Source organism: Pleurodeles waltl, chromosome 8 (genome assembly GCF_031143425.1).
Source record: "Pleurodeles waltl isolate 20211129_DDA chromosome 8, aPleWal1.hap1.20221129, whole genome shotgun sequence".
NCBI classification, from domain to species: Eukaryota; Metazoa; Chordata; class Amphibia; order Caudata; family Salamandridae; genus Pleurodeles; species Pleurodeles waltl.
In genome coordinates, this window is record NC_090447.1 from 510,720,922 (window position 1) to 510,743,616 (window position 22,695).

Here is a 22,695-nt window from a genome sequence, read left to right on the forward strand (position 1 = left end):
GGTCTACTTCTGACATGTCACAGAGAAATCAAAAAATCAAAATAAACTTCACCAGATTACGATGGGTTGCAATGACCTTTAATACACTGCAAGGGTCTTAGGGCATCTAGCACGTCTACATGAAAGCAATCAGCACACTAACTAATCACAGGAAATTACACACCAACATGACAACTACACTGAACTCTATATGAAAATCTCAAGAAACACCAACATTTTCAGAGACAGAATTGCACTGATCCAAGTCTGGGGCTTTAGATTTATTTTAGCGGTGCGCACATTAATTCTTAAAATCAATGAACTTCTATAGGAACTGCAGACAGCTCGGAAACAGAGGGACAATCATGACTTGGTTCCAAGCTTCAATTGTCTGAAACTCATGCTCTTACTCAAAGATTTTGGGAATTAATTCATGTGCTATAGGCAACACAGTTTTAGAATAATCAGGTGCATAAACCTGTTCTGAGTCTACATAGTGCTAAAATGGGATCACGATACAGCCCCTGGAGGTTAACTGGATATCTGAAATTAAGCCATATTAAAACAGAGCTATCTTCATTGCCAACAGCTCCACCATGTCAGAACTTTACAGTACCACCCCTAAAATACCAGCGCACATTACAGTGAAACTCGAGCAACACCCATCAAAACAACTTATCTGGCAGCAAAAAATCAGCATCTTAAGTTGTTAATTTAATAGTCAGTCTTGATTTTTCCGAAGTAGAAACTCTGATGCAAAAAAATACCTTCTCATGCTATGTTCACAGGATTAACAGCATCCCTCGACAAATCCACTTTGTCCCTTCATTCTACCATTTCAGAAAGAAGCTATAAACACTCGTGACTGAGGGCACTATGAAAAATGGGGCCTTTCTAACATTTAATGCCATAAAATTATTACTCAATATCTGAGGCGCAGGAGACTCGGAACCTCCAGAGTCCTCGTTACTCACCACTATCCTAACCATTGGCAGTTCAAAGAGCATTATTACCACACTATATAAAGCATTGCTCGAAGCAATATGCACTACACTGCCACACGCGAAGGCGCGTTGGGACTCTGTCCTTCCTGCCCCACTACCACAGAAGACCTGGGTTACCGCCCTCGCAACGATTAAATCAATATCCCGCAATCCTTGCCTACGTTACACCCAATTTAATTATCTTCACCAATCATATTTATCACCAGCCCGCATCCAAAGAATCTACCCCAACACAACACCAACATGTCCTAGATGCGCTACGCCAGCAGCTGACTTCTACCACATGGTCTGGAGTTGCCACTCCATAAACTCGGCCTGGCAACGAGTGACGGAGATCATAGCAGATATCTCATCTCATACCCTGGTACCCACGCCTGACTCCTGCTTACTCGGCATACGACATCGAGCCAAAACAGACAAACATACACACAAGTTCATAGACTTGGCATTTGTGGTGTATAAACGTTTGATAGCAACACATAGGAAAGCTCCACATGTCCCTTCCCACGCGACATGGCTGCATGATTTACATAGCCGTTCTCAAGCTGAAGCCCAGACACTTCACCTGCTACAACACAGAGGTCTCATTCTTGAGGGCCCAGAAGTTTGGGACACTTTCGTGGTAGCAATAGAGGTCAGAGACGACATGTATCCCCCGTGAACAGGATACTATACACAAACATCACAGCTTGGGCTGGCACTGTTAATATCTTAGCCACACAACATCAATTCTGGTTGTTCTCAAATGCACTCATCGCTAATATCCTTCTTCTTCCTATCTCTAAGCTGTGCCCAGACACGCCCCACACGTTAATACATGCATGCAACATATATCTATAACACGCAAAATATGCCTGCCCCTGAACCTGTCAACCCCACAGACATTTTATATCCTTGAGGTGATCTCCACCTTAGTTACATTTATTAGCTGTGCTTCTACTCTTTTTTCCCCCCCACGCACTGCAGGGGATCACTTAAATTAGTATTGATACCGATAATGATTGGCCGGACCCTTAAGCTGCAATCAGCTCCCACAATAGCTTGCACGCTAAATGCTGCTGCACCTTCCTTTTACCTTGCCCTTAGTTACTTCGCATTCTTATGATTGTTTACAATTGTTTTCCCCTCCCGTTATCCTCGTTCTCCTCTCTCCCCCCCTTCCCTTCCTTTTTTTGGATACCTTATGGTTTAGCAATGCTGTGTAAAATTATACAAGTGTGTAAACGGACTGCAAAATAACGAACAGCTATTGTATTGTTGTGTGAAGATTGTGTTTAATAAACAGATTTAAAAAAAAAAAAAAAAAGCTATAAACCCTCAACACCATGATCAAGATAGATGGAACAACCTGAACCTCCGCTACCAGAAGACACATATCCCTTTCCCTCATTCCTCTTGTCAACATATGTTTTCTTAGCACTCTGCTGCTCTTGAGAAATGTTGACGCTACACAAGCAGCAACACTAAGCTTAAGTCACAGAACAAAACACAGGAAACACTACATTTCAGTTGCCTAAGTATGCTACTATGCAATAGCCCAAGCAGTTGCACTGTATTGCGTATAGCTGTGGTGCTATGTTAACAGCACTTCTCATGGTCCCAACAGATGTCTATTTTTAAATAAATCTGTTAGCCAAAGCAATAGATTTTCAAGCTATGTATGACTCATTCCATACCATTGGTATCCTATGTGCAAACTGCCATAGGAAATTGGCCTCAAATCTTCTGTGAAAATTCCAGAGATAGGAACAGAAGAAAATGCATCAAAACAAACTATTGGCAGTGTTTGGAAAAACATGTAATTGAAGCATGGGTCTAATGTACCTAACAAATAATCAGACGCATATCATAAAGGAGAAATAATTGATCATGTGAAGCGTTTTTTTAAATCTCTCATTAATGGGGTGGTGCCTATATATGCACTGCACATTCGTGGTCTGAAGGTGTCAGAAGGCCTTGTGCCACCTAGTGTGCTTCACCAGTAGGATGCATGAGGCCATCAGACTAGGCAGTCTCAGGAGTGTCGCTGAGATCCAGGAATAAGGCAGAAACATCAAGATCAAAAAGAAGCAATCACCGCTACACCTTTCGGTAACACTCAGAGTGTACTGTGAGGCCAAAGGGGAGCAATGTAAATGTAAACTGGAAATCCTCTGAGCCCACTGTTAACCGTAGGTACCATCTGTGGGTCCACAAAAAGGGCATGAAAAAGTAACTGCCTTGCAGGTCCTACACTCCCATCCAGTTTCCAGAGTCTAGGGCAGACAGCATCTGGGCAATGGTGAGCATTTGGAACCCCCTGTCTTTTCTCAGGAAGGCATTTGTGATGGCTAAGATCTAGAACAGTGAAGAGGCCACATCCTTTTTCAGCACCAGAACGTAGCAGATGTATCAACCACAACCTGCTTCTGTTGTCAGCACCTGCTCAATGGTTCCTTTGACCAAAAGAGTCTGCACATCTTAAAATAACAAGGATCGATGATCCTCAGACAGTCGTCGTATGGGTGGTGGCATAGAGGGCATGGCTGTGACAAATGGGAGAGTGTAACCCTACCAAACAATCTGCAACAGCCTCTTATCTGAGGTGACATTCTGCCACTCCAGTAAGAAGTGCTGGTTCCTCCTCCCTACCGGATGTTGCTGCCCTGAAGAGGGCACAGTAAAGAGATTTGGGAGGGGTGTAGGAAAGTTTGCTTTTTGACATGGGCACCTCCACTTATTGCCTGGTATTTGATACAATTTTGACAGAAAGTGCTCTGGGTTCCTGCTAGCCAGGTTCCCAGTGCCAGATCTTTTCCCCTAAAACTATACAATTGTTCCCCAGGAGGTAATACATTTAGCACCCCTGTAAGTCCCTAGTAAATGTTACCTCAGGTGCCTAGGGCAGGGGTACCAAAGAGGGTCCCCAAGGGCTGCAGCATGTATTGTGCCACCCTCAGGGACCCCTCCCCTAGCTCATGCAGTATGCCGTTGAAGGCTGTGTGTCTTGGTGCAGCTAAAAGTGAAAACATGGCATGGCACACAGTCTGTGTGCCAGGCCCACTAACACCATGCAAGTTATGCAAGTCACCACCATAGCAGGCCTTCCAGCCCTAAGGCAGGGTGAATTATATAACCTGTGCTGATTTCTGCACGAACAGAGCCCATGCTATGTCTTCAGTTATTCTTAGACATAGCAAGTGATCAGGGGAGCCATTTTAAGTAAATGTGCTGAACACTGGTCAATACGGGTTCCCCAGCTATATGATGTCTTCACTGAAAATAGGGATGTGTGGTATCAAACCTTTTGTATTAATAAACCCTCACATAGTCCAGTGGTGGATTTATTAATACATGCACCCAGAGGGGACCTTAGAGGTGACCCCTGAAAAACCTACCAACTACTAGTGTGCTGGCAAACTGGTCTTAAGAAAGACACGTTTCTGACCCTCCTCTACCGGGAGTGACCAGGGGACAAAAGCCTGATGCCTCAGGACACCTCTGCACCCAGCCACCCCAGACAGAGGAGAAGAGGACCAAAGGTGCCCCTACATTCCAAGCATCGTGAAACCCCCTGGTTGGTGCTGCCGGACTGGTCCCCCAGCCTGCAGCATCTTTTTAACCTGACCGTTCCATGAAGTATAACATTAGGGCATCTGACGCTGAAAAGCACATCTGAACCCAGATGCCCTAGTGCCTCCCGAGGTGACCTTTTGGTACTGCCTTGGACCCTGCCACAAACTCACCCTAAGTCTGGAAGATTGGTCCTGTAAGTTGCTGTAAAGTACCTGTATGCAGTATATGCCATTCCTCCAAAGGATAACATTACCGCTTCAGAAACTGCAATGTGTTGATTTTTCAAACCTGTAAAAATTCATAACTCGAAACGAACTTGCTTGATGAACTTGGTGCCTAAAGTTTTATAAAGATAAGTGTTATTTTTATAAATTGGTGTGGATCTCCTTATTGAGTTGTGTGTATCATTTGACTGAGTGCATGCAGCAAATATATAACACTCCTCCCTGATAAGTCCACTTATAAGGGAACCCCTGGACTCTGCAGGATAGACCACATTTTGGTATACCGTATAAAGAGCTAACTTCCTACAAGGGGCGGCAGAAAGTGGGGTTGAACTGGGCAGAACAGTGTCTTTGCTGACCATGAGGTCTGTGGGAATCTCAGGCACAGCCACAAAAGGGTTGGGAAGCCTGCTGGCCCTTTGGGTATGGCTGATATTTTGGTGGGGGTGGGGAGGGATCTGAGACCCCCATATCGTAGCCATGGAAAAGGTGAAAGGAGAAGAGTGGTTGATGTGGAGCAGTGGACAATTCTAGTGAATGAGCTGTGACCCTACTCTCCTTAAAGCACTCCAACACTGCATCTGCCTGGTCACCAAAAAGGTGAAAGCCAATGGAGACCATGTTCATGAGGCTCACCTGGGCATCCCCTGAAAGGTTTGTTGACTGCAATAAAATGTGGTGCCTAATGGCCCCCATGGAACCCATTGCTCTGCTGAGGGTGTCTGGTTTCTAATCATACCTGATGGTGAACTTTGCTGCGTCACTGCTGGCAAGCATGGCTTGTGTAAGGATCACCCAAGTCTCCTCCGGGAATATGGGCAGCACTTGTGCCAATGAGTCCCTTTCCAAAAGGAAAGCGGTATTCTTATCAAAGGTCTCCAACCTTTTGCTGTCCCGCTCTGTCTCTAGAGGGGTAGTAGGGAAAACGCTTAGGTCGACTCTGGCCATCGAAACCTGCACCTCCAAACTCTCAGGGGTGGGGTGATGTGTGAGGAACGTGGGATCCCCTGTTGCAGGACTGTGATGATGTGCAACCAGACAGTTAACGTGGAAACCAGAACAGTGCTTGGACCAGGTCCCTCGGAGGGCATCCATGAGGGCTTTGTTAAAAGGAAGCAAGGGCTCTGCACTGGAGTGCCCCAGCTGAAGCACCTCAGTTAAGATATTAGGCTGGAACATCTCTGGGAGCAGACCCAAAATAGTCTGCGGAACCAAGATAGTTCCCCAGCCCGTAGAGGATGCAGGGTATTCTGTTGCCCTGACAACCTTCAATTCTCGCTCACGACTCCATCTCTCGGTCCTGAATCACCTTGAGTTACGACGACAAAAAGCCAGAGCAAGTGTTGGAGTGGTGGACTCCCAAGCACCAAAGACAGGCCTAATGAGGATCAGTCACATACACGTCTGACATTACCTCCAAGTTATAAAGCCCCACCTCAACTAATGTCAAGAAAAAGTTGGTCAAAAAGTGAATGAGGTAGCGCTCTGGATCCACAATTGTCAGTACAGAAAAAAATGACCCGACATCAGCATTCTGGAGTAGCGTCTATAAAGGCTCTGTGCACGTTGTCTCTGCTACAACTGACACTGGTGCCACCTACCAGCACGCAGAGGTACTGCTCAAGATTTTCCGTTTCCAGCCTGACATCTGGGGAATATTCCAAGGTCGGAAATATTCCAAGGTAATTAATCTGTGGTTAGAAGTCTCCTCCAGAATATTGTTTTACTAAATATTGTTTGAACATATTTTCTATAATGTTTGTTTCTTTTATACCTCTTTCTGTGGTTAGTTCTAGGGTGTGTCCAGAAAAGCACCATTTACTTGTCTGTGGTTAAAACTTGTCATTGATAACTCAGCACGTGTGCAGCTCAAAGGCCAACTTGTCTTTTCCCGGCTATTGATCATTGTCTCCTGATAACAGACAGATCTAATTTTTGACCTTCGGTTATCTTTGCGGAATTGTCTAATCTTTTTCCAATAAATGCCCTTGAAATTAGGTACAGAATAAAACTCCATTTAATAGATGCAACTTCAGTCTTAACCAATTTGTTGTTCAAAATGTTTTTTGCAGAATTCCACCTTTATCTTTCAGCACTGTCTTACATACTGGTCTTTCGCTTTTACATGCGTGTGCATGGAAATGTCAATGTTAATGTCTTTATCATCCCTTCTGTTTAGGATTCTCACATGATCTCTCGACAAGATGCAGATCTGGATGAAAAAGACAGAATCAAGGTGTTACCTGGAGGAAGGCTGACAGACGGGCTGCTGCAAGGTGAGCATTTTAATTGCCTAGCAAGGTGTGGTGATGGGTGGTAGCAACGGGTAGCATTTAAATAGTTTTGGAACCAAAATTACCTTTGAGAATTGCAGATCTTTCATATCTGGTGGTCTTTATTTTAAGTATCCTCGAATGGCTCCTATACTATGTGTAGCTGTAGGAAAATGGCTCCTTGTTGCAGTTACCCCCCCACGTTTTGCCTTATATTGATGCTGACTTGACAAAGTGTGCTGGGACCCTGCTAACCAGGCCCCAGCACCAGTGTTCTTTCACTAAAAATGTACCATTGTTTCCACAATTGGCACACTCCTAGCACACAGATAAGTCCCTTATAACAGGTACCACTGGTACCAAGGGCCCTGTGACCAGGGAAGGTCCCTAAGGGCTGCAGCATGTGTTGTGCCACCATAAGGGGGCCCTCACCTAACACATGCACACTGCCATTGCAGATTGTGTGTGTTGGTGGGGAGAAAAAGGCAAAGTCAACATGGCATCCCCCTCAGGATGCCATGCACACAAAATACTGCCTGTGGTATATGTAAGTAACCTGTCTAGCAGGCTTTAAAGCCCTAAGGCAGGGTGTACTATACCACAGGTGAGGGTATAGCTGCTTTAGCAATATGCTCCTACAGTGTCTAAGTCTATTCTTAGACATTATAAAGTACAGCTGTGGCCATACTAAGTAAATGGTCTGAGAGTTTGTCAAAATGAACTCAACAGTTCCATAACGGCTACACTGAACACTGGGAAGTTTAGTATCAATCTTCTCAGAATAATAAACCCACACTGATGCCAGTGCTGGATCTATAAATAAATGCACACTGAGGGCATCTTAGAGATGCCCCCTGTATTTCACCCAATCCATCAGTGCAGGATTGACTGGTCTGTGCCAGCCTGCCACTGTGAGAAGAGTTTCTGGCTCCCAGGGGTGAGAGCATTTGTGCTCTCTGGGGCCAGAAACAAAGCCTGCACTGGGTGGAGGTGCTTCACACCTCCCCCCCTGCAGGAACTTTAACACCTAGCTGCGAGCCTCAAAGGCTCAGGCTTCATGTTACAATGCACCAGCCTCTCCAGCTAGTGGAGATGCCCGCCACCCGGACACAGGCCCCACTTTTGGCGGAAAGCCCAGGGAGATAATGAGAAAAACAAGGAGTCACCACCCCCGCAGCCAGGTCCACCCCTATGGTGACCAGAGCTGAAGTGACCCCATCCTCGGAAAATCCTCCATCTTGTTTTGAAGGATTTAGCCCAATAGGGATAGGGATGTGCTCTCCTCCCCAAAGGGAGGGAGCACAAGGAGGGTGTAGCCACCCTAAAGGACAGTAGCCATTGGATACTGCCCTGTGACCCTAACCCACCCCTAAATTCAGTTTTTAGAGGCAACCATGAAATCAGATTCCTGACAACCTAACAAGAAGGACTGCTGACCTGAAAACCCTGCAGAGAAGGAGGAGATGACAACTGGTTTGGCCCCAGCCCTACCAGCCTGTCTCCAGATTCAAAGAACCTGCACCAGCGACCCATCCTGCGGGCCCAGTGACCTCTGCCAACTCAGAGGACTGCCCTGCAACTCCGAAGGACCAAGAAACACTCGTGGATAACGGCTCTGTCCAAAGCAAGAAGAAGAAACCATCTTTAAAGGGACTCTCACCTCACCCCTGAAGCGCAAGTCCCCACCACTCTGCACCGACCCCCCTGGCCCGTGTCCAGAGAAACCAACACTGTAGAGAGGATCCCTAGTCGACTTCAATGACGTGTCCACCCTGAGCTGACCTCCTTGTACCCCTGCGAAGACGATTTCAGAGGGAATGCAGAGGACCCTCTCATGACCGTGACTGCCCAGTAACAAAGAACCCGACGCCTGGAAAAAGCACTGCACCCACAGCCCCCAGGCCCTTGAAGAACCCACCACCGGTGCAGCAACAACCAGCAGGTGGTCCTCACCTTTGCCCAGTCGGTGACTAGCCAGAGAAGCCCCCCTGTGCCCTGCCTGCATCATCAGAGTGACCCCCGGGTCCCTCCTTTAATTTCAATACAAAACCCAACACCTGGTTTGCACACTGCACCCGGCCGCCCCTGTGCCACTGAGGGTGTTTTTTGTGTGCCTGTTTGGGACCCCCCCCCAGTGCTCTACAAAAGCACCCTGGTCTGCTCCCCAAGGACGCAGGAAATTACCTGCTAGCAGACTGGAACCGGAGCACCCCTAGTCTCTATAGGCACCTATGTTATTTGGGCCCCTCTTTGACCTCTGCACCTGACTGGCTCTGTGTTGCTGGTGCTGGATGTTTGGGGCTGACTTGAACCCCCAACGGTGGGCTGCCTATGCCCCAGAGACTGAACTTGTAAGTGCTTTACTTACCTCACAAACTAACCTGTATTTACCTTCCCCAGGAACTGTTGAATTTTGCACTGTGTTCACTTTTAAAATAGCTTATTGCCATTTTATGCCAAACTGTGTACATTGCTGTTTTTATTCAAAGTCCTATCTTTACCTAAGCAAAGTACCATACATTTAATGTACTTACCTGCAATTTGAATCTTGTGGTTCTAAAATAAATTAAGAAAATAATATTTTTCTATACACAAACCTACTGGCCTGGAGTTGTCATTGAGTGTGTGTTCTCATTTATTGCCTGTGTGTGTACAACAAATGCGTAACACAACCCTCTGATAAGCCTAACTGCTCGACCACACTACCACAAATCGAGCATTAGTATAATCTATTATTGCCTCTGTCAAGCCTCTTGGGGAATCCCTGGACTCTGTGCACACTATCTCTCTCTTTGAGATAGTATATACAGAGCCAGCTTCCTACAGTAGCCATTAATGCTTTTTAAGTTGTAACTTTTAGGAGGAAACAAGTGATGAGCTGTCACATTTCCCAGTTTCTCACCTGTCAATTCTACTGACAAGTGACATGCTTCCAAGAAATTGTGCCACTTGAATGTACTCTAGTTCTGGTCATGTCACATAGGCGCCCTATTCCTACACTGGTCAAATCAGCGAAGAACCTGGGCGTCATATTTGACTAAACTCTCAATTTTGACACCCAGACCAATCGTATGACGAGTACGTGTTATCATAGCATCAGAATTCTTATGAAGATTTTCCCTTACATTCCAGAGGACTTAACGCTAGTTGGTCATTATTGCACTCATGATATCACATTTGGAGTATTGCAACTCGTTTAGCTTAACATCAACGCCTCTTCGGTCAACAAACTACAGGTGGTGACGAAGGCAGCTGCACAACTCATTCTGAACACACCTAGGTAGATTTCGGTCAAGGTGGTTTTATGGTCTCTTCATGGACTCCCAACAAAAAAAAAAAAAAGATTGTTTTCAAGGCTTGTGTATTACCTTTCTGGTCCGTCTAGCCCTACACCAACAAAGCTTGGCTCAAAGGAACACCTTATTTCACTGGTATTCTCCTTGTAGACTACTCGGGTCCTCCTCTCATAAACTGGTGCACACATCCAGATTTCATAAAGCCACGTTGCGGGGAGAGAGAGTAGAGCACTCTTGGTGGCGGCCACTAAACTGTAGACCACTATCGGCCCACAGCGTTGTCTTGATGTCTCTCTTGATCTTCAAAAAAACAACTGAAAACATGGCTCTTCAACCTCCATCTTTCTTAAGCACGGTCTCTGCCATGATCTGGGTTTCTTCAGCTAAGCGCTTTGACACTCACAGGTTTATTGCGCTCTACAAATTTCAAATGCATACATATACTATTATTCATGATTTCACTGAGTTCTTTTCTGTTAAGCAGTATTCAGCAATCTTGCAAATATTTTTTTTTCTAAAAGGGCCAGGTTCAAATGTTATGCCATTAACAGCATCCCACCTGATATTTTCATCAATAGAGGCCCTATTCCATCTAGGGTGTTGGTCTGAAGCATAACAGGAGGATATATAAGACATTTTGATCCTATGCCCTTTCTAGATCCTTGCACCACTTTGCAGCAGCCACATCGGTCCAGGCAGGTTTTCTGACTACAAGAGGTGTTCATTTCTTGGCTACTCCTCTAGAGTCATGGTTGTGATGGTCAAGAGCTTAACCAAACATGAGAAAACGTTCACTGTATACTAGGGGATATAAATAGCCTACAACCATGAACCTTCACCAACTCAGCAATATAATATTGTTTTTTGAACCTTGATTGTGCAGCCTAAGTCAACACTACAAGAAAGCCTACAATGATGGGGGTCGAAATGGCCATTCTCAATAGGAGTAGCGTGTTGGGCTCCCACTTTCTGGCCTTTTTCACTGCCCGTAGTCCTATGGCAGCGTAACAGCTTGGGAACAGCTTTGGGAACTTCGGTGCCTACGTCACATAAATGGAGGTCGGTGGTGGATGACAAATCAGTTCTGAGGCCATCCGCACTCCTCACTGAGGTGCATCAGAACATATACCCATGTGACTTCTGCAGTTCCCATACTTCAGCTGGTCTCAGGGTAAGAGGAGAGTCAGTGCAAGGATGCTAGCAGATTGCTAGCAAAGCCATGGCTGGCAGAACAGGCAAGAGGTTGTGCTGTAAAAGGAGCCATGATGTGTGACTGGCTCCCAGGGGGGTTTGGACAGGCCTCTGAACCTAGGGAGTGATATCCATCTGGCAGACGGGAGCCTATTATCCGTTTTTTTTGCTGGGCAGAGGAGCAGCTCCTTGCTGACATCCTCCCTCAAGCAGTAAGCCTGAAATTCTCTGTGGCACCTGCAGCCTGCTGAGATGTCAGAATGGAAGCGCCCCCTAAAGAAAGTGCTAGGGAATTCCAGAACACTTGACTTGAACCCCAGAGTTCTTACAATTTGCCAGGCATAGCAGGCAGAAGAAGGGATAGGAAGGAATTCTTTGAGCCACAAAAAAAACATAGTTGAAAAGAAGCAATGGGGAGGTGTCCCTCTGCCTGTTGATGATGATGCAGCCCTGTCATGGAGCAAGAAATTGCTGTTAAAGAACTACAACAACCCTTTATAGTAGAAGAAACTAGCAGCATTTTCAACCTTGGAGGGATTGGGGCAGTCTTAATTGTGGAGCAAAGATCAATGGGTGCTGCAACCAAGGGGTAGGTCCTGGGGGAATTGTACACAGGATCTGAGGGAGGCGGGAAACAGCAATTACAAAGCAGCCGGAACCAAGCATGCCTTACAACACATGTGTATTTACCACGCATGCATTCGCAATTAATTTTAGTTGTGAAGGCATGAATGGTAAAGGTATATGTGTGGTAAACGTTTTACAGGGAAAATCAAGTATTCCCCAGGGTAAAGAAATGGCTCCCTGTTGCAGTTACCCCCCACCTTTTGCCTGATACTGATGCTGACTTGACTGAGAAGTGTGCTGGGACCCTGCTAACCAGGCCCCAGCACCAGTGTTCTTTCACCTAAAATGTACTGTTGTCTCCACAATTGGCACAACCCTGGCACCCAGGTAAGTCCCTTGTAACTGGTACCCCCTGGTACCAAGGGCCCTGATGCCAGGGAAGGTCTCGAAGGGCTGCAGCATGTCTTATGCCACCCTAGGGACCCCTCACTCAGCACATACACACTGCTTGCCAGCTTGTGTGTGCTGTAGGGGAGAAAATGACTAAGTCGACATGGCACTCCACTCAGGGTGCCATGCCAACCTCACACTGCCTGTGGCATAGGTAAGTCACCCCTCTAGCAGGCCTTACAGCCCTAAGGCAGGGTGCACTATACCACAGGTGAGGGCATAGGTGCATGAGCACTATGCCCCTACAGTGTCTAAACAAAACCTTAGACATTGTAAGTGCAGGGTAGCCATAAGAGTATATGGTCTGGGAGTCTGTCAAAAACGAACTCCACAGCTCCATAATGGCTACCCTGAATACTGGGAAGTTTGGTATCAAACTTCTCAGAATAATAAACCCACACTGATGCCAGTGTTGGATTTATTAAAAAATGCACACACAGTGCATCTTAGAGATGCCCCCTGTATTTTACCCAATTGTTCAGTGCAGGACTGACTGGTCTGTGCCAGCCTGCTGCTGAGAGACGAGTTTCTGACTCCATGTGGTGAGGGCCTTTGTGCTCTCTGAGGACAGAAACACAAGCCTGCTCTGGGTGGAGGTGCTTCACACCTCCCCTCTGCAGGAACTGTAACACCTAGCAGTGAGCCTCAAAGGCTCAGGCTTCGTGTTACAATGCCCCAGGGCACTCCAGTTAGTGGAGATGCCCGCCCCCTGGACACAGCCCCCACTTCTGGCGGCAAGTCCAGGAGAGATAATGAGAAAAACAAGGAGGAGTCACTGGCCAGTCAGGACATCCCCTAAGGTGTCCTGAGCTGAGGTGACTCTGACTTTTAGAAATCCTCCATCTTGCAGATGGAGGATTCCCCCAATAGGATTAGGGATGTGCCCCCCTCCCCTCAGGGAGGAGGCACAAAGGGGGTGTAGCCACCCTCAGGGCTAGTAGCCATTGGCTACTAACCCCCAGACCTAAACACACCCCTAAATTGAGTATTTAGGGGGCCCCAGAACCAAGCAAGATAGATTCTTGCAACCTAAGAAGAAGAGGACTGCTGAGCTGAAAAACCCTGCAGAGAAGACTGAAACACCAACTGCTTTGGCCCCAGCCCTTTCCCCAGGGACCAGCGACCTCTGAATCCTCAGAGGACTGCCCTGCTCTAGAAGGACCAAGAACTCCAGAGGACAGCGGCCCTGTTCACCAAAGACTGCAACTTTGAAACAACGCAGCAACTTTGAAACAACTTGCGTTTCCCGCCGGAAGGGTGAGACTTGCCACTCTGCACCCGACGCCCCCAGCTCGACTTGTGGAGAACAAACACTTCAGGGAGGACTCCACGGCGACTGCGAGACCGTGAGTAGCCAGAGTTGACCCCCCTCAGCAACGCCTGCAGAGGGAATCCCGAGGCTCCCCCTGACCGCGACTGCCTGCTCTCAGATCCAGACGCCTGGTAAAGACTCTGCACCCGCAGCCCCCAGGACCTGAAGGATCCGAACTCCAGTGCAAGAGTGACCCCCAGGAGGCCCTCTCCCTTGCCCAGGTGGTGGCTACCCCGAGGAGCCCCCCCCCCCTGCCTGCATCGCTGAAGAGACCCCTTGGTCTCTCATTGATTTCCATTACAAACCTGACGCTTGTTTGCACACTGCACCCGGCCGCCCCCGTGCCGCTGAGGGTGTACTTTCTGTGTGGACTCGTTTCCCCCCCGGTGCCCTACAAAACCCCCCTGGTCTGCCCTCCGAAGACGCGGGTACTTACCAGCTGGCAGACTGGAACCGGGGCACTCCCTTCTCCATTGAAGCCTAGGCGTTTTGGGCACCACTTTGACCTCTGCACCTGACCGGCCCTGAGCTGCTGGTGTGGTAACTTTGGGGTTGCTCTGAACCCCCAACGGTGGGCTACCTTCGACCCAAACTTGAACCCCGTAGGTGGTCTACTTACCTGCAAAAACTAACAAACTCTTACTCCCTCCAGGAACTGTTGAAAATTGCACTGTGTCTAGTTTTAAAATAGCTATATGTGATTTATGTGAAAAGTGTATATGCTATTTTGCTAATTAAAAGTTCCTAAAGTACCTACCTGCAATACCTTTCATTTGAAGTATTACATGTAAATCTTGAACCTGTGGTTCTTAAAATAAACTAAGAAAATATATTTTTCTATACAAAAACCTATTGGCCTGGAATTGTCTCTGAGTGTGTGTTCCTCATTTATTGCCTGTGTGTGTACAACAAATGCTTAACACTACTCCTTTGATAAGCCTACTGCTCGACCACACTACCACAAAATAAAGCATTGGTATTATCTCTTTTTGCCACTATCTTACCTCTAAGGGGAACCCTTGGACTCTGTGCATACTATTCCTTACTTTGAAATAGTGCATACAGAGCCAACTTCCTACACCCAGGTATTAAGTGTTTTATATATTTTTTTTTTAAGAGAAAAAAATATAGATCTTCACTTCAAAAAAAGCAAAGGTTACAGGGAAGTTATAGTTAGGCTCACATTTTAAACCTATAAAACCATAGAAATTAATCTATCATGGTAAGAGCTATTTCAAGTAACTATAACTCACGCCTTAAGATAACTATAACTTGCGACCCCCCGCACGCATAGTTATCTGATCAATAATTTTACTGCAGATGTTACAGTGACATTATCAATTATGTCATCAAAGATGTCATGAGTGATGTAATTTGTGGGGTAATTAGCAGTGCATGTCCCTGGAACCTTTGTTTTTTTCCAGTAAATTTCTATGTTTTTTTTTTTTAATGTAAAGTAATTTTCATTACTATATGTTAATCCAACCAAGGCGCACATGGCCTATGGCCGTGCACCGAAGTGGCTAGCCGCCAACACCTAAAACAGCCCAACCCCGCGCTGCTCATGGCCTTTGGCCATGTGCAGTAGGAGCTGGCAGCAGGGCCTGCATCCAGCCCCTATAAATACCCAACCTTGCACCGTGCAGTGTCTTTGGCCTTACACAGCCTCAGGGCCCTGCGATAAACCCCTATAACCACCCAACCCTGCGCACGGCCTTTGGCCATGTGTGGCAGGAGTTGGCTGCGGACTATCTTTATGGGTGTGAGAATAGGTGTGAAAGAGTGTATTTGGGTGTGAGTGGCTGTGACATGTCTGTCTGGGTGCGAGAATGGGTGCATCAGTGTCTCAGTGGGTGTGTGAGAGGGGGCGTCAGTGTGTGTGGGTCTGAGGATGGGTGCGTCAGTGTGAGTGGGTCTGTGAGTAAGTGGATCAGTGAGTGAATGCGTGAGGGTCTGAGTAGGGCTGTTAGTGGTTGCACGAGAGTGAGTGGTTCTGTGAGTGGGTGAGTAAGGGTCTGTGTGGATGTGTGAGTGGGAGAAAGATTGAAAGAAACAGAGAAACTGAGAGGGAGAGAGATGTTTAGGTTTTGATGAATGGTATACTTAGAATGTGATATTTCTGGACAAACTGAGAAGGAAAATGTATTTCAATTAAATTAAAAAGAGTGAGATCACCTTTCAGTATGAACCTTAAACTTCTGAAGTTTCAAAGTACTTAAGGAAGGAAAATGACTATGGGCACACCTGTAGTAGAACCCTCAACTTTCCGTGTGAGTTTCTTTGACCTTAACCTTTAGGCCATAGGTGACTCCTTACTGTGATGCTTCCAGACATACCTATGATAGTCAACCCATGCATGTGATTGAAAGAAACATGAATGTTCCATCCCTAGGAAGGCTTAAGGTGTTTTGGTTTAACAGTTGGGGGTGTCCTAATTAGGTTCCCGCATCCTGTGGGAGCCAGCATTGCTCCCAGAAGTAGGGAGATATTTTGTGTGCCAAAGGCCATGCGCGATGGAGGTTGAATTACCGTAAAGATATGAAAATTACTTTACGCTAAAAATAACACACAAATTCACTTAAAAAAAAAAAAAAAAGGTTACAGGGACATTATAGTTAAGCTAACATTTTAAATGTACAAAACAATAGAAATTCACCTGGTATAGTTAGTTTTCTCAAGTAACTATAAATCGTGCCCGAGGTAAATATAACTCGCGTCCTCGCCATGCACTATTGCTGGGGATTCCAGCTCAGGCTCCTGTAGAGACCCTTGGGAATAAGCTATAGGGAGTATTTGGCGATCTTTTGGGTTTGCAGCAAATAAAAAAGTGTGACACTGTCAAAAGACTTTTTGGCCTGCCCACTGCCATAGCGAACTGATCCAAAAGTGATTTCGGCACCACCTTGATCGTTATGAAATCAATGGAGGTAATGGATCAGAATTTGAGAGTGGCAGTATGACAAAGAGGTGCAATGGGTGGAGGAGAGGGGGTAGAAACTAATAGGTGACCTATTTGAGTGAATCTCCTTTTCCCTATATTCTCCATTAGAAGACCGGAGTTGCTATTCAAATTTGTTTAATCTTGTGCTTGCCCATCTTGAATAGATGATTACATTTGTGACTTACTATTAAGCAGGAAAGTATTGAGTGGTATGATCCAAGGCAACTATATTAGTACTTCTGTGATACAAGGGATCCCATTTGACTTCTGGGATTTCCAATAAAGAGATGTAAACACTAAATCAACATTGCAATTGTAGGAAGCTGGCTCTTTATATAGTATGCCAGAAGGAGATATACTGAGTAAAGAGTCCAGTGGTTCCCTTATAATTGGACAGGGGCTTACACTAGAAATCCCCAAATGCTCTCTTAGGGGGTAGTGTGGTTGAGGAGCCTTAGGTTTATCAGAGAGGACTTTCACCATAAGCACACAATCAATAACTGATACACACAACTCAATAAGGAGATCCACACCAATTTATAGAAATAACACATAACTTTATATATTAAGGCACCAGAACCAATAAAATCAGGTAAGTATGTTTTGCTTCAGAAATTATTACAGTTGTAAAAAGTGAACACTTTTCTGAAGCTAAAATGTTAAACTATTGAGGAAAAACAGATACGACAAACAGGTAATCACCAGTGACTTACAGGACATATCTCCCATACTTAAGGTGAGTATGGTCCTAGGCCACACCAACAGGTCACCATGGGCGGCAATGGGGCGGCAATGGGGCGGCTGGGTGCAGTGGTGCAGTTCAGCGTCCGGTGCCCTGCGGAAGTTAATGGCAATCAGTCTGGTCAGGAAGGTGCTACAGGTAGAGACTGGAGGCCGGCCTGAATGAATCAACAAGGGAGTTCAGAACCTGTGATGCTCAGGGACATGGGGACACCTTTGGTGGCAAAATGCAGGGGTGTCCTTAGGCATCAAGTTTCTGTCACTGGAGGTGGTAGAGGGGGGTCTGCAGAAAGAGAAAGCAAGCAGGGACTAGGATTCTAATCTGACCGAACCAACAAGTGGGCTCAGGTCTCACAAGTTCACAAGGCTGGGGGGATGTGGTGACACCTTTGGTCCTCTTCTCCTCGGTCTGGGGCAGCCGGGTGCAGAGGTGTCCTGAGGTGTCAGGTCTTTGGCTACAGGTAACTAGTGGTAGAGGGGAGGGCGCTGCACAAAGAGGCTGCAGGCGAAGGTTACAGTGGGAAGACCTAGGGTGGACTCTGTCTGTGGAGTGTCTGGGGACCCTGCTGGCCCACTTCCACTCAGGCTAGAGAGCACAGGTGCAGCGGTGATGTTAGGTGTTGGGTTTTTATGATCCGGAGTCCTCTCAGTTCTTCTTGGGATGCCTGCAAGATGCAGGGAAGCAGTTCTTCAACTCCACTGGAGTTCCTGGATTCTGTGTGAAGAATAGCAGTCCTCCCAGGTTTTTGAAGGCACAAGGAGCAGCAGGACGAGGCGTCTTTGTTGCAACTGGCGAAGTCAGCAGGCAGGCTGCCAGGGTTGGCACAGAGTCAATCACTGGTCTTCAGTTCTTCTTTTTGCATCTCTGTAGTGTCCTTTGTCTTTCAGGTCAGCAGGATCTGATTTTCTGGTGCCAGAGGCTCCCCTGAATATGGAATTTAGGGGTGTTGAGGGAGTGTAGGGTAGTAGCCAATGGTCTACTTACCCCTTGGATCACTATGCCCCATTTATGACCCCTTCCTGTGGAGTGTGGGCATAACCATGTCCCAGAGTTCCTAGTTCTGCCATCACCAAGGCAATGGCAGACTTTCAAATTTTGTGTCCAAATCAGGAAGATCACCTTAGGGAATATAATTGACCTGAGCAGTGGACAAGCCTCTCTGACTTCTAATTTTCCCACCTATCCAGGTGACAAATGGGCACTGGGGTATTGGCATCTCCTCCTCTGAGAGAAGCCGAATCTGCATACCAAGAAGGGTGAGCTCTTTGAAGCCCCATGCCTTGGAATGCAGATTTGGAGGTCATCTTGTTGGAAGGGGTGTGTTAACACCCCTGCCAGACCAGGCTTTGTTCCTGACCATCAAAAGCATATACTCTCACCCCTAGGGGTCATAGGTGTGTCTGTGGTGGCAGGCTGGCTAAACCTAGTAAGCCAGTATACCAACAGTTGGTAGATTTTTCAGGGGCACATCTGAGGTACCCTCTGGATGTATGTATTACTAAACGCATCACTGGAATCAGTAAGGTTTTATTAATACGAGATGTTTGATACCAAACATCCCTAGTTTCAGTGGAGCCATCATGTAGCTGGGTAAATCGTATTGACCAGTGTCCAGCACATGTCCTTAAAATGGCTTCACTGATCACTCAGAATCGATAGACACAGCACGGGCATATCTGCTCTTGCAGATATGTCCATGCACGAACTTGCATGCAGTGTTAGTGGGCATGGCACACAGGCTATGTGGCATGTCATGTTTTCTGTTTTGACTGCAACAAGACACGCATCCTGCAATGGCAGTCTGTCTGTGCTTGGTGAGAGGGTCCCTGAGGGCGGCACTATACCATCTGAGCCCTTGCGGAACCTCTTTAGTGCTCCTGCCCTAGGTACCTGGGGTACCATTTACTAGGGACTTACATGGGTGCCAAAGGTATTGCCAATTGGGGAACAATTGTACAGTTTTAGGGAAAGAGATCTGGCACTGGGGACCTGGTCAACAGGAACCCAGTGCACATTCAGTCAAAAACGCACTGAATAGCAGATAAAAAGTGAGGGGTGACCATGCCGAAAAAGGGGCACTTTCCTTCAGCAATTATGATTATTTATCATATTAGGCTTATAAAAGGCTTTTTGTTAGAAGACAAATGTGCAAATAATTAAATAAAAATATGGCAAAATAGTAGAATTTAAGAAAAAAAACATTTAAGCTATCTAGTAGTTGAAAAACGTTTGTAATCAATGTTTAAAAACATTCTTAAATACCGTAGGGCTCTTGTAATACTGCACATATGCTATGCTCATGACATGACAGAGCATTCTGAATTTCTAAAACAGTATAATGTTGTTCCTGTATACCTAGCAACTCAGAAGCTGCTAAACCTGCACAGCTGAGCATCGGTCCTAACAGAGATGAAAAAGAAGAACAGTACAACTATTGAAATTAAAGTTGGATTGGCAAATTCTACTCACCAGAATAATCCATAGCTGTCCAAACTAAAGCGTTATTCGATGAAGCCAAGGGCTGGATATCCATCAATGTGGAGAGAACATGGTTGGCACACACTTTGAAGATCTGATCTCTTCTCATCAGAATACGGTAACATTTCTTTTCTGGGCGAAACAGGATTTTGATTTCTCCTTCACCACGCTCCTTCCACTGAGTGACATCCCTGTCCCACCTGTACAGCTTTGCTCGCTCTTTAAATAAAATCTCTTCATCTTCTTCTCCTGATTTAACTTCCACCTACAAAATAATAGGAAAATAAACAATTCATTACATGCAGAAATTGCAGTGCATTGTTGCTTCCTTAAAACCCAGGCGGAACCTGCTTTGAGACAGACATCACAAAGGTAATGCAATCACCAATGACATTTCCAGTCATTCCAATGATAATTTTCGGTATGAACTTACAATGTAAAACTCAAAAATATGGTGGTTAGGTTTAGAAAGGGTACAGCATGAGTTATGCTGGAAGCTATCCATTTGCAAAGAATAAAGTATTTGTACATTTTCACCACATGGCATGTGTGATTTATCAAGAGCACTTGTTATGGTGCCTTATGCCTCTAGTTACAGAACTCAACCATGATCTTTACTACACACATGCACACCAAAAACATGAAAAGTATATTGCTACCTATTATGTAACAGTGTGTTGGGCAGGGAACTGGCTGACAACTTGACATTATGTTGGGGCACACAGAGAACACTATATTTATTAAAGTGGAAAAGGGGTAATGTACACACAGGCACAGAGTGTTTCAGGGAAGTGGCTCATTCTCATCTTTCATGCATTCATTTGTAGATGCACCTTTGCATCATATTACTGTCCGACAATGCTCCTGCTACGCAGGAGTTTTATGAGATCAAGGAAATGGTAAGATACAATTCAAGCTACAAAAAGTACAATCAATCTCTATGTGAATAAACTTTATGGTTTCAAACAGGAAACAAAAAAACAAAATTACATTCCATTTCTTTACCAGAGTTTACGTATAGCCCCTCTTGTAACATCCAAAACCAGATGTGCTTTAGAGGTCTGGGGCAGGAAAATCCTAACAGCAGAGCAAATGTTACATTCATCACAGATAGGTAATGAGGCTTCTCAAAGTCATCCGCTTTGGAAACATCCACAATCTTAACTCTTGGTGCCCTCTGGAACTCTAGGTTGACGCTAAGAATCATGGGGGCAAGGGCAATGGGAAGCCTGCGCAAAGGGCAGAACTTCTAACCCACATTACACATTAGGGCAGTCTAGCTTCTTACATCTTCTCTGTTACTGATGCCTTGCACCCTTTGTGATCAAGCAGATAGGCCAAGTCCAGAATTGCGTATCAAGAGAATAAAAGCATCTGAGAAACACTGCAATTGAACCCACAGTTTAGTTGCAGAATGAAAGGCTTAGCTGGTTATTTTGTGTATATTAAGTGAGCAGGCTTTCTTCATTCCAGGAAAAACACACACACTGGAGGATTAGAAAACTCCCACGAAGTGTCTCCTTATTGATGTTCTGAACGTCCTGAAAAGTACAGAGAAAACAGCTCCTGTACTGTGGATAAAGAATTAAACTAAACTCTGTCTCATACACACACATACAACACCTAACACAAATCCCAGTTGTCTTTACGCTAAAGATGTTCTGCTCACTCCGTAGCCACAAAAGGCAAATATAGCAGCCCCAGGTTGTAAAGGACTTATTGGAAATTTGGAGGGCATTCTGGAGGTGGGCGGGGAAATCCTTCCAGACGCTAGGTACACAAAACATAATCTGCCACTCACACATTTTACTGGCACACTGTAGAAAATAGAATTTACATCACACTGGCATTCAATACATATGGTACATATAAACCCATTGTTCCAGTACAGCAACCTACATGCAAATGTCTGGGCACAATTACACGAAGATTTATTATTATAATGAGACAAACTATACAGGTTCAGGCCGAAGGCCATGAAAGCAGGGCCTTCTTTGTAAAAAGAGCAGTTCTTGGCCAAAATAAACAAAACGAGAGCCACAAACCTGGTACTGGTGAAATGACGGATGTTTTCTCATCAGAACAGTACAGCAGAAACAAGAAGACATGTGAAGCATGAACATAAATAACTAATTGCTGGCTGGCATACATATGGAAGCATAATTCATTGGCCTTAAAATTAGCTACAAATATTTATTTTGTTTGACTAGGCAAGAAAGCTGTGGCAAGCTATAATAAATGTGCATGTTTGGTAACTTGGTAAACAAGCATAGGCAAAGCCAACAGGTCTTGCTTGTACAAGAGCTATTGGGTTTGGCAATGTGTTTTGCCATGGTGTACACCAGTGGGTCTGCTGTTCAGCACGGCTAAACGTTAGTGGCGTGGAGTGTCAGAGTGGAGAAGGGGAGTAGAGTGTTGTAGAGTGAATCTGTTGGAGTGTCGTAGAGTGGAAAAGTGTCGTAGAGTTGAGTAGAGGGAAGTAGAGTTCAGTGGCAAGGAGTGTCACAGGGTGGAGTGGGGTGGAATAGGGTGGAGTGGGTTGGAGTGGATTACGGTAGTTGGGTGGATTGGATTGGGGTAGTGTGGGATAGAATGAGTGGGGTGGATTGGTGGGGGAGGACTGGATTACACTGGGGTGGACTGGATGGATTGACTGGAGTCGGGTGAACTTAACTGGGACGCA

The 22,695-nt window shown here is 45.8% G+C and overlaps 1 protein-coding gene across 1 annotated transcript in view; it reads right to left on the reverse strand.

Annotated features, from left to right (window-relative positions):
• The window catches only part of LOC138250083 (E3 SUMO-protein ligase RanBP2-like), a 580,259-nt gene that overhangs the window by 15,704 nt on the left and 541,860 nt on the right, over positions 1 to 22,695 (reverse strand). The window contains exon 27 of the mRNA XM_069204483.1: positions 20,004 to 20,277. Coding sequence (XP_069060584.1) covers positions 20,004 to 20,277 — 274 coding nt within the window. The remainder of the gene's footprint in view (positions 1 to 20,003; positions 20,278 to 22,695) is intronic.